At 33.9% G+C, this 13,293-nt stretch overlaps 2 protein-coding genes across 2 annotated transcripts; both read right to left on the bottom strand.

The window, feature by feature from the left end:
* Nucleotides 1-10,393: 10,393 nt before the first annotated feature.
* LOC108545554 (uncharacterized protein PF11_0207-like) lies at nt 10,394-11,842 on the bottom strand. Its single transcript, XM_017897232.1, has 2 exons — nt 11,623-11,842; nt 10,394-11,445 (listed from the first exon to the last, which is right to left on the bottom strand). Exons 1-2 carry the CDS (start codon nt 11,840-11,842, stop codon nt 10,394-10,396), a joined length of 1,272 nt encoding a protein of 423 aa, XP_017752721.1.
* A 551-nt stretch (nt 11,843-12,393) lies between these two features.
* LOC108545553 (uncharacterized) lies at nt 12,394-13,065 on the bottom strand. The gene has a single exon (XM_017897231.1). The coding sequence runs from the start codon at nt 13,063-13,065 to the stop codon at nt 12,394-12,396; it is 672 nt and encodes a 223-aa protein (XP_017752720.1).
* Nucleotides 13,066-13,293: the final 228 nt, after the last annotated feature.

The raw sequence follows: 13,293 nt of genomic DNA, 5'->3' as shown, positions 1-13,293 counted from the left end.
TAATCGTGTTTCGGATGTCGAAACAAAAATATCGACGGAAATATAGGCACGTAAAAATTTGTTAACTTTAAATCGCGGTCAGTATACGAAGAAATTTTCAATACGAAACTTCCTTTCACCATCATTTTTACCCTTTTTCCTTTTCATTTATTTTTACCTTCTCACAGATGCAATCTAATTCAGCGTTCTCAGTTAGAAAATCCAAAGTTTCTAACACAGATGTTAGAAAAATTTTTATCGCTAGAGGACTAATTCGCCTGTTGTAGAAACAAGAATGTCTAGATACGCTAAACTCAACACACGCATGTTATCGATTAAATTATACGAAACGTAATAGATAATAATTCGAAAAGAATGCAACTATAATGAACATTATTCTAGCGAATTTGTACAAATGTTGATTAAAAGATTCCAATATAAAGGGAATGCAGTATACATTTGGAATACTGTTGATAATTTGAAATACCAGCATATTTAAACGTATTTAAAAAAGCATTATCAAATCTACAGCACCGCAAATAATAGGGACAAATGACTCGTTAACCAATGACATTTATGGATTTTTTACATTTCACGTTTCTGACATTTTCCATTTAATTTGCAAAGGATTAAAGAAACGCCTTTTTCGAAATATTTCTCAGTAAATTTTCAATTGCGTTTAATGGTCAAAATATATACAAATTTTTAAGGTAAATCATTCAATCTAGATATTGATATACAATGCAAAAAGACAATTTAATGCTTTCATCTGAATTTTCCGTTCATTTGGAAAATCGGAAACGTTATATAAAATTTTACGTTTTACTGTCTTGTTGTTAACCTGGAATATTTCGAGTCGTAACTTTTCTTTTATTTTATGGTTAGCGGTGTCGTGTTCTGTCACGTCGCTTTTCACCATTGCAAATAAATTTTAACGCTGAGAATTAATATTTTCCAAAAGTGATTATTGCACACCGTGACTTACGTTCCTAATTATTTTAACTGAATTTATTTCACGAACGAGCCAAGGCTCCATTATACAATGGTAATATAATAAGAAAAAAATGTCAAACGTGGAATATTCGAAACTTTACACTTTCCTCGCGATTCGAAATCCTAAACGTAGATAAATATATATAAAATCAGTGAATAAAGAATCATTCTGTGTAAAAAATTGCGATAAAAAGTTAATAAATAAATTTTAACAATGTATTACTATCGATACTGAGATTCATGAAAGCTTTTATACTATTGAATTATCTATTTATTGGAATAATAAAAATTGTAAGATTTAGTGTTGCAAGACAATTGAAATGTTGCATACTGTAAGGGGTTCTAACGAGGGGGCTAGTTTACTCTTTCCTAAGAACTCTCCGCTTCATAACTCCCTGAAAGAATTGTCCGCTTCACGCTCATGCACCCTTATTTAAAAGCATACACTCTATCCTCTTCCATACCCATGCTCTCTTTCCCAATCACGCTTTTCTCACGCACTCTTCACAGCCTTGCCCTCAGTGGTTCACGTAGCCTAAACACTCAGGAGCATTCCTAGACCATCCTAGACCATTCCAAAAGGTTCCTTGCGCACGGTCACTCATCTTTCCACACGCACTCCAGATAATACTCCGAACGCTCGAGCCAAACCCAACACGGCTGTTGATTATCTTCTCTTTTCGGGCTGGCATTCCTATATATATATTCTTGCAATACGAAAGATGAGCAAAATATTGTTCGATGTATCCAAGTATTAAGCATTGAATGCAAAAATATTTGTATTTATTAAAACCTGATATAGAAATACCATTAAAGAAATAAACGATTTAATGATTTTTAAAACGAGTGAAATATAAGTTTAGTGAAAAAAATGAATCAAGTGAGATTAAAAGGTAATATTACTATCGATATCGAAATTGGATGAAACAGAGATTAATAAATTTTTATCGGATGGTCTTCGTATAGATTCTTTATGTGCGATTTGTAAAACGAAACCATATACATATATGTAGGATCGGGGTGGGTGGATAGGCTAAAGTAATGTTGCTTCCTTTCTTAATAAAATACAATAAGCTTATACTTATATTATCGGCTACGAAACTAGATATACTGACACACTATTAGAAACTCTTAGACCCTTGAGACCGTGAAGGACTGTTAAGAGATCGCTAGAGAGTCTCTCGCCCGCGCCCTTGTACCCTTATTTAAATCATTCATTCTGTCCTCATCTATACCCACGTTCTCTCTTCTCAATCGGTCGGTCACGTATTCTAAACACTCAGGCGCATTCATAAACTTTCACTCGTCTATCGCATTCGGCTCTATCATAAACATCCTTTACATTCGATCCTCTTGCACGCTGTCACTTTCGTTCTAAGCCCAAACACACTTACCATTCTTTCAGGGCTGTCCTTATATTTCATTCGCACATATACAGTGAGTTACAGCCAAAATCGTACATCACACACATATCAGAAAATGTTTCATCTCGTAAAAAAGCTTAGGGATGATTTGTCAAAGAGGATTCGATGGATATATTTTGTAAATACATCTATATTTATTATCCAGTAATATAAAAACAAATGAACCCTTTTATGTAGATAGAAAATTGAAACAGCTAAAATCGTACATTTAATAAGAATTGTTTATCAAGTTGCTTGAATTAAATTTTAGTATCTTGTTGGGTTCCCTCAATTACGTTCTACCTCGTGCAATCTATTTTCCATCGATCTTACCAATTTTTCAGTAAAACTGGGTTCACTTTTACTCCATTCCTCTACTAATGCCTTTTTAATTTTTAACCGTATGTTTCCGAATTCTAATTTCTAGTACGTGCTAGATGTGTTCTATAACGTTCAAATCAGGTGGTTGCAATATTTATTACTTTGGAGCAATTATAAAGAAGCCACGTCCTAGCTACATGCAACGCGTGTTTGGGATCGTTGTCGCTATAAAATTTAAAGCTGTCTAAAATTCCGAACTTTTCAGCGCTGCCCTTTCAATTATTTTTCAAAATATTAACATAATCGTATTTATTCGTATAAGTCAGTTAACGTGTCACAAAAATCAATTAGCTAGAAAGTTATCAAATCCAAATAAGTCTCCATTTAGACTAAAAAGATTCGCTCCCCTGTACCTGGTACGTCGATTCTCCTAATAACTAACTCCATCATTGTACTACACATACTGCAAGTAATCAACCGATGCAACGATCTACGTATTTGCTTTTCATGTCACCCATAAAGCTATCATTTTTATTTATAATTCCCATTTGAGGAATTGATTGTAAAACTCGTGAAGTCAATAAAAGAAAAAAAAATAAATTTGTATTGCCTTCGATAAATGCTAAACTACCCATTCCAGCAACAGATATACAACTCCAAACCATCACTGACTGACCTCCATGTTTCAAGGTACAAATAAAATAAAATAAATTTTTTATTTTGAACTCTTCGTTAGCTCGTCGCCATACCATAATTTTACCATCTTTCCAAAAATCAATATCTTTGTTCAAATAGTCTTGCGAAATGTAATCACTTTTTTTCTATTTTTCTCACAAGAAATTTATTCCGAGCCGTACGGCAATGCAAATTTTCTCTTCTTAATACTCTTCTTATTGTTTCCGGGCTTACACTTTTTCCTAAATATATTTCGAATTCGTTAATAAGTTTAGGGATACTAATTCTTGGATTATCCTCAATTTTTTTCGCACTGTCCATCTTTCATCATGCGTATTCAATTCCTTGTTTGGAATTTTTCTTGATTTATTGCTTATTATATTTTCGCTTTCGTATTGTTTCACAATATACTGGACAGTACTGACATTTCTGTTAATAATCTTTGCAATTTCGCGATAACTTTTACCATCTTCAAAATTTCTTACAACATTCAATCGCTTTTCTGTCGTAGAGTTTGCTTTATCTTTATTACTTTTCTATTTTTATTTCGATTTCTGACTTGATGACGCGAGTTTACTGTTCGCTTTTTACTTGCTAACGAGATAAACGATAAAATCTTTCATATGTTTCATGATTGACTTCCCTTTCTTTCCAGGGGATCCCCGCAAAATGTAATGAAAATATCATTAGTGTACGATTTTGATTGTGAGGCGTTTTTCGGACTGAAACCTAGTAACTTTATTTTTCTTAATACTTCATTAAATTGAGTTCATTTATTTTTATACTACTATATAATTAATATAAATACATTTGCATTATGTACTCACCAAATTCGTTTATCCAAATTGTCCTTAAACGTTTTTATCAGACGAAACATTTTCTAATATTTTATATGATTTTGACTGTTACAATGAGTCTATCGATTTCGAATGGTCGCTATTTACTTATATTTCATTTTATTAAATTTTTCTAGAGGGTGTTATACGTTGGAATAATTACGCTTTAAAGACGCTAAAAATTTTATTGTAAAAGACAGATGTTAATATAACAAAAATCGAAGTTAAAGTTAAAAATATTGGTTATATTTTATATTTCCCTGCTGTACAAATGCACGGAGGCTCGAGTCTTCTAACAATAAGATGCGCGATGCAGACGGCGGATTGTCAAAAAGTGTCTCCTCGAACCCTTCAGCCAACTTCTTATAAGCCCAAATACAGTCCTTCCCGATTTATCGTTCGACTCTTTATTTATACAACTTGTGCAGTACGAATATTCCCGTGACGCAAATTTTGTGAAAATTTGTTAAAATTTCTATTTTCATTATGTCAACGTGTTGTTTTCATAGAATGTATTATAAATAAATAGAAATCACTCAAGTTAACAATAGGAAGGGTACGAATACTTGCGTGGTTCATTGTACGTACAAAGATATTTTGAAATACCGGGTTATTCGGAGTTATCGAAATAGTAACTGAAGAAGATATCGTTGGATGACCAACGATCCATTGATTCTTAGTCACTAAAAGGACCTAGCCGATAAACGCAGGCCAACGTTAGAGTTGAAAACAGTTTACTCACTCCTACTTTGACTAACAAGGAGAGTGCAAGTCCTTCGGGTCACCGATTTAGTTAAAACTTTGCAGGTTTGTAGATTTCGTCATGCAGTCAAAGAATATATACCATTATACCCGCCACAACTCAATAGTTTTTGAGATATTTACAATTAAAATTCTAAAGTTTTATTCTTTAATTACAGATTTATTTCCGGTGGTTTCAAGATAGTGTCGTGGCAACACCCGAAAGTTCCTGTACTTTGTGGGTCCGGGGTTCGATTCCCGTGTCTCTGTTATTGAATTTTTTTCTTTAATCTAGTTTTTATTTTGTAATCATTTTTCGCCTATGAAAACATTATAAATAAACAATTTTAAGTCAAATTTCTTAATAAAAATATTTATTTTTTACAATTTCTTATGCTAGTATATATTTGTTACAAAATAATGAGAATAGAATGCAAGGAAAACAGTTTCCTATTGCAGTCTTATTTTCTACAGAAGGATCACAAAAGTATAAATAATCATTAGACACAGGAAATAGAAAAAATACCGAGGAGAAGCTTGAAATTTGAAATGATCCGACTGATATTGAATATTTGAAATAATTTTTGGCCCCGGTGTAGGCGGAATGTTTGTCAGGATGTAATTAATACTTATATGAGCGATAGGTTTTGTATTTCCTGTATGTAATGATTATTTATATTTTTGTATTCCTTCTGTAGTAAATATGATTGTTAGAGAAAACTGTTTTCCTTGCATTGTATTCTTATTATTTTATAATAAATGTATATCAGTATAAGAAATCGTAAAAAATAAATTTTTTTATTAAGAAATTTGATTTACAATTACTTATTTACAATGTTTTCAGAGGCAACAAATTAATACAAAACAAAAAATAGATTGAAGAAAAAAAATTCAACGAGAGACGAGAATCGAACCCCGGACCTTCAGAATATGAACTAGAAAAGCTAAGAATATATATAAACACCTCCGAAAATTGTAGAGGGTCAGTTCCTTTTCCGCCGATACATAAGACATTATTGTATTTTTTGACATAGTTCCGCTGTAGAATTAGTATTACAAGTATAACCTTTTCGAAGTATATTAAAAGACATTAATCGGTCTACGACCTTCTTCATCCAGGTCCCAACAATATTATAATAGAACGTCGATTATCCGATTTAATTGTCGAACATTCGAATATTCGTTCAAATAATCGATTGTTAAGATAATCAAACTATGAGAAGCAAATTATCAGTTATTATACGTGTCATAAATCAACTAGGAATTAAACAATTTTTAAAAAAGACGGTTTTTCTTTGTACGAAAGAATACTTATCTAATAAAAGAAACAGAGGACAACAAATAAATTATATTGTTGATTCTCTCTAGCATAGTTATTTGTACAGCACCTATTCCTTTTCCGTGTTCTATTCATTAGAATTCAGTATCTAATCATTTTCAGTTTCAATATGTATCGAAGTAGTTGTCACGATAGCCGGACCTGAAGCAGTTTCGTAACAGGAGGCGACCAGTACCCCTAACTTTTCCAAGAGTTAAAATAGTATCTATTAAAAAACGGCAATTTCTTATTGTACACTGATAATTCAAAACCGATGTATGCGAAGTTAAATTACGCGCTAATAGAAATACGGAGAATAAGAATGAAGTACACGATACGTATTCGTATCGTGTATCTCACGATAGAAAGCATCATTTGTTTTATTCTTAGGAGACTTTAATTTTATAATACGACTTGTCTTACAATGGGGACTGTTGGGTCATGTGTCGTATTTGGATGATCGGCATACCTGGGTAGTTGGTGTCAGTGATAAGGTGTCAGATGACGTGATCGTTTGCGTCAAGCATCTCTGTAAAATGATATTACTATTTCTTATAATTTAATACGTTGAATTATCGTTATCCGTGTTCATTTATAACTATCTAGTTTTTAAATTCAGGTATGTTATGCGATTTTATACTTACCTGTGTCACCTCCTCGTTAGTTTATACGGAACTCACCGTGATTCGGACAATCGATCATTCGTATAATCAAAATTCACATAATCGATATTCGAATATTTAATGTTCTATTGAACCATTCTACACGACCGAGACACGAGGCACACTGTTAAAACTATGAAAAATTGAAAATATTTTTTATTCTTCAATTACAGCATCAATGTCCCGATTTAAACTTTGATGAGACTCTGTAGCAATTGTTAACGCTGCAACTACCAAAGAGATCAAAAAGATTTATTTCAGATATTTTATTTTTACAATTTCTCAGAGCATATGATCAAATTTATGCTTACCTTCATTTAGATCGAAATATAATCGTTTATGGTGTACATGGTGTACATTATGAAACATACTAGTTATTCATCTCCTTCGTACCGTTATAATTGTTCTCATTTGTGTAAAATATACCTAGCTACTCATTATAGGTCGGTAGTTCTAGTGTAAAAGAAACGAGTGTTTTCGACTCTCTAAAAAGGTTTCTAGACTTCAATTTTCTAGTCTACATAAAAAGAAAATAAACAAATATTTGAGTATACTGTTATTAGGAAAACCTTTTAATTTATCGTATTATTATTATTTTTTATACAAGTATAAAAAAATTTAGATAACAGGGACTGTCATTGGTTTGATTATGCTCCTCATTCTATATACAATGTTCACCACGCATTTTATATTATCGTTATAACTTTCTCATAAAACATTGTGGATGTTTTGCTATATGACATTTTAGTTTTACTTTTACCCACAAAATTAACCGATGAAATTTATACAAAAATACCCAAAACACCCTGTATATTTACGTACTGTTCTTGCAAAGGAAGAACTAACGTTCAGCTTCGAAGGATATTCATTTTGTGCACTTTTTGTTGTAAAAGAACAAGCGGGTTTCGAGATATGATAAGTCAGAGCTATTGCGCTACATTCAGACGGAATATTCCCGAGAAAAAAAAATATTTGCCATACTCGTCGTCAAAAATTGTATAGAGAATAATAACGACATAATGCAAACTAAATTTGCATTAGTTAAGCGAGGATTATCACGACTATTAGCGTGCAAATATATATATACACATAAAATATATAATATAGAAGTCCATTCAACAGCTTGATCTGTGGTTTGCCTCAGTAAATACGTTCCGTTGAATTTCATATAGGTTTCAATTTCGTTTATATAAAAATCTCTCGTGACGTGTAAAATTTTAAGATTCAGAAAATGACCAAAAACGATAAAACAAAATCGTGTTCGTAATATATTAAGAATAAGTTTAACAATATACGAAAGTATTTTAAATAGTCGCAAAAAATGGTAGAATGAATAAACGATTGAAAAATAAATTTAATTTAAAATCTCGATGTAGAAAAAAAAAGAAAATTTTGTAATGTATAAAAATTGTGGAATTTTAAAGAATTTATATAAAATTGAAAACTTCGTATCACATGACAAAAGAAAAAAAATAGGTCTAAACAGATTGCGGCATGATATCGATACAAATCGCCAGGCATGATCGTTAATTACCAAAAGAGATACTAATAGCATATCTGTACTTACTGTAATAATGAAACAAATAGAGATACGTCTAGAGAAAATTACTACTATATATATTTATTAGTCTCAGCGTTACAGCCAGGTGATGAACTTGATTTACAACTATATTTACCTTAGCTTAATACTATCATTCACGCTTCACCACACTCTTATCTCTACGTACCTCGCATCTCACATAGGGTATACATCTTCAGTGACCATTTTATCCATCGGCAACAGTGCTCTGTTGGTAGATATACTAATTACCGTACCTTGAATTGTAAATATCTCTAGCCATAACTGTAGTATACATTGATTATTCTAGAATTCCTTTAGAACTGAAATCAGCAGTGAGTAACGTTATTTAACCGTTACAATAATGTGATGACGGCTGTACTCAGTACTGTGTTGTCAATAGTTAATATCTCGAGGGAAAATGGATCTGCATTTCCCGTTCTAGAACTGCTGTGGAATACACATCTCTTACCTCACATACGCTCTAACAGCTACATATTATTTAGTGCCCCCCTTTCTTTTCTATTCCTCTTATTTTCCTATCTACATTCCTTAGCCATTTTTCTACCTTCTCGTTTCCTCTTTCTTCCAACACTTCTTCAATTGAAATTTCCCCTTCCTTTGCTTTGTCACAGCTTTCTATCATATGTTTTAATGTGCTCTTCGCTCTGTTACATAAAATGCACCTTCTTTGTTCTTCTGCTAACCAATATCTATTGTTCCTTTCGAAGTTCCCGCATCTCGCCCTTGCATGAAGTTTGACTATTACCACTTCCTGCTTTATTTAAATATTCCGAGCGCTTTAACGTGACCATGTATTTGTAATATATATTATACCTGGACTCTCTAATCTTATTATATTACAACTGTCCTTGTAATTCTCTATCTTTTTTCTTAATTAAGTCTATTATATCCCTAGCTCTTTCTTCTAATATTGCCACTCGTAACCGACTTAGATCATATCTTTGGTAAAATTTTTCTTTATCTTTCCAGCTACTAGTTTGGTATCTGCCACTCTCCTTTTCTTTTAAACATTCCTCGGTTAATAACCTTCCACACGAGTTCTTTATCCCTGCTTCAAATTTTAGTGCCCTAATTCCTGCCCTATTTGCTACCCTGTCCCTTCTTATTTCCTCTAATACCATGTAGTTCGGAGTGCTCCTTTCTAGGCCTAAATACCATTTTACGTAACGTGTCTGCACTACCTCTAAACTATTTAGGTTTTTCCACCCAAAAATTTCCCCTCCATATAACATTACGCTCGCCACCAGGATATCGAACATATACATCTCTTATTGAATTTGTCCCTAAATTTTCTTTCACCAATTCCCTATATTTATCTCATAATTACATTAGCCTTCTCTACTCGTTCCTTTATGTGTCTTGACACTCCTCCGTTTTCCTGCAGTTTAAACCACAAATATGTAAACTCCTTCACCGTTTCAATCCTCTCATCTTTGCATTTCCACTCTTGTTTCTTTTTCCTACTCCGTCCTTTCCTAAATATCATTAATTTTGATTTATTTACGTTAAGTTCCATCTTTTTCTTATCTAGCTACTTTTCTAGTCTCTTCGTTGAAAGTCTCGTATCCTCTTCATTGTTAGTTACTGTTACCATATTATCTGCGTATGCTAGCGTATAAAATTTTTCTTTTCCTACTGTTACTCTTCCAACTTGCTCTTTCCTCATTTCTTCTTCTAGGTCTGACACATACAGATTGAACAGGGTCGGACTCAGTTCACATCCATGTGGTAGCCCATTCTTCGTCCAGAATTCTTCCGAGGATTCTCCTCCACATCTTATTATGTTTATCGTTTCCTCGTACACCTCCTTAATTCTTTCAATCATAGCTTTACTTATTCCATTCTTTTCCATAACTTTCCAAAGAATACTTCTGTTTACTTTGTCAAATGCCGCTTTTAAATCTATAAAAAACGCTACAATCCCTCCCCCGCCCCTTCTTTTCTAATTCCCTTTCCACTATATGTTGAAGGATAAAGATGTCCAATACCCCTCTTTGTTTCCGAAATCCTGCCTGTGTTTCACTTAATATCTCAATCTTTTCTATTTCCTTTCCTAGTCTCTCGTTTAATATTGCTGCATAAATTTTATAGGCTCCATTCAGTATCGATATCCCTCTGTAATTTTGCACCACACCCTCATCTCCCTTCTTGTATGTAGGCATAATAATTGCTCTTTTCCATTCTTTTGGTATTCCTTCACCGTTCCAAATTTTTCTTACCAACTCTTTAAACTTCGATCTTGAATTCCTTGCACTGTATATCCAAGCTTCCCCCGGTACACGATCGCTACCTACTGCTTTCTTTTTCTTCATTATTCTAATATCATTTTCAATCTCTTCCTCTTTCAAACAATCTTCCCCTTCCCCTTCTCCTCCCACGTAGTTTCTACCTTCGCTCCGCATCACCTCTTTAAATCCATTCAGTAAATTCATAAAATGCTGTTCCCATGCCTCCATCTTTATACTCTCTCCCCACCTCTGTCGCGTCATCCTTTCTCTATTTACGTATTTCCAAATTTGGACCTCCGTTTTAATCTTTCTTATCTCTTCCATTTCTTGTTGCTTTACTTTCTCTCGCTTCTCATTACACGTTTCCCGGAATCGTTTCTTCTCCTCTATGTATTCTTCTCTTGCAATCTTCCCTCTTTTCCATTTTGTATATTTACTTTTTACCTGTCTTTTTGCTTTTTTACATTGTTTATCCCACCATTTAAAATATCCTATCCTCTTATCACTCCATCTGATCTCCCTTGTTCTTACGCTCGCTTTTATTCTGCTTATTAATTCCTCCCAAGTATGTTCTGTATTCCCGTCTGACAGTTCCCATTTGCTAAATTTCTTAAGATAATCTTCCACATTTTCCTTCTCCCAGCATATAATATTTTTTATTTCCTCTTTCTCTTTTTGTATTCCCCGGTTCTTCACACCCTTCCAGGCTAGACATAGTGGTTGATGATCTGACTACGTTCTATTTTCTATTACGAATTTCTCCACCTCTTTCAAACTCTCTGTATTTAGCAATACATAATCTATTACCGTAGCTCCTTTACTTTCATTGAAAGTAAATTCTCCACTTTCATCACCTTTTATGCTTCCATTAACGATATGTCAACCCCTATCTTCCGCTAATTGCAGCAAACACTCTCCTTGCTTGTTCTTAAGTTCGACCTTGGATTTTTGTTCCTCTATCTCTTCTTTACCGTTAACATTATTAGTGCCCACATACGATTGTTCTTCTTTCCCAATCCTTGCATCAAAGTCTCCCCCTATTACCAATTTGCTATCCTCTCCTTCATCTTTTACTATCCTTATTTCTCTTTCAATATTTTCCATTTCTCTGTTACAATATACAGTCCATGCATTCCACGCCTCTTCATTTATCATTAACTTTCTTCCCACTACTCCTTCCTCTTCTATCACCTTCACCGTCCGTTTCCGTCAATATACCCCCCCCCCCCTCTCTCTTCCTTTTATTTTATCCTTTCTCGCTTACTGATGTCTCCATATGTATTCTTTCGGTAACCTTCCTCTCATCTTATTTCAACTCTTCTCTGCCACCCATGTTTCCACAATTCCTACAAAGTCAAAACCCTGTACATGACTCCGGAAGTCTGTGTCCTTCCCTGTCATCCCTGCAACGTTCCAGAATAGCATTTTACCTCCTGTCTTTCTCCAATTATTCCTTCTTCCTTTTTCATCTTCTTCTCCTGGCTCTGATTTAATAATTTGGATTTGTTTCTTTCTTGTTTTCCAACTCCTCCATACTCCATCCATTTTAATCCTTTGATATCCTACCTTTGCTTCCCTGCCCTTTTTTTCTCTCTACTTTCGCTATCTGTCTCAATCTCTGTTGTATTCCCCTTCCTTTCCTGATTAAGTCTTGTTCAATGAATATATTTGTACTCCTCGTTATATCTTGTTTTTGCTTCCAACTTTCGCATTTTGCAATTAATCTCTTTTTCCTCTTTTCCCACCTCCTTCATCCATTCAAAGTTCACCCGTACTTTCAAATGTTGCCGCAATAAATCAGGCACCTCTTGGACCAAATTTTGCGATTCTTTCTTGAAACCTTTGATGACAATGTTGTTCATTCTTTCTTTCCTTTCCTGTGCTTCCATCAATTTCTTCAACCCCATCATTTCCTTCTCTAACACTCTTACCTGTTCATTTCCCCTATTTTCCTCCATGCTCTTCTGTAACTCCGTCACCTTTTTCTGTATACCCCTTAAATTATTTTCTTCCGCCCCGGCACACGGGTTCTCCATTCTTTCCTCCAGTCGCTTAAATCTTTCGTCAATTTCCTTCTTCTCCTTGTCCCATTCACTTTTCATTATTTCTATCTTTACTTTGATTAACTTTAGCTCCTCCCTTGTTTCTTCTCCCGCTTTCGTTGTTTCTCCTTTCGTGCCCCTTACCTCCTTCATAATCTCTATTAGCATTTCATAAATATCTTCCTTACTTTCTCCTTTTTCATCTTCGATCGCATTTTCTGTATCTTTACCCGCATTCTCAGGTTCTTTGTTTTCTATTCTTTTCGCAACGCTACTTTCCGCCATCAACGGTAATATTTAAGTATATTGGAAAAAGTAGCACGAATTCTCTATAGTATTACACAATAATAGTATCGCACTAAGTTCTCTCAGCACGTGGACACTGTAAGCCGTTGCGAGTAAGACTGTATTTAACGTATTGCATTCGAGAAAAATCACGTCACTCCTAATCGTCCTATTGTCCGGATTGGTGGTGTTTCGTCCGAATCTTCTTATCGACCGTATGAAGAATTC

This window comes from Eufriesea mexicana, unplaced genomic scaffold (assembly GCF_001483705.2).
Source record: "Eufriesea mexicana isolate 0111107269 unplaced genomic scaffold, ASM148370v2 scaffold484, whole genome shotgun sequence".
Classification (NCBI taxonomy): domain Eukaryota; kingdom Metazoa; phylum Arthropoda; class Insecta; order Hymenoptera; family Apidae; genus Eufriesea; species Eufriesea mexicana.
Note: the sequence above shows the minus strand (reverse complement) of the source record. Positions and strands in the feature narration are given on the sequence as shown.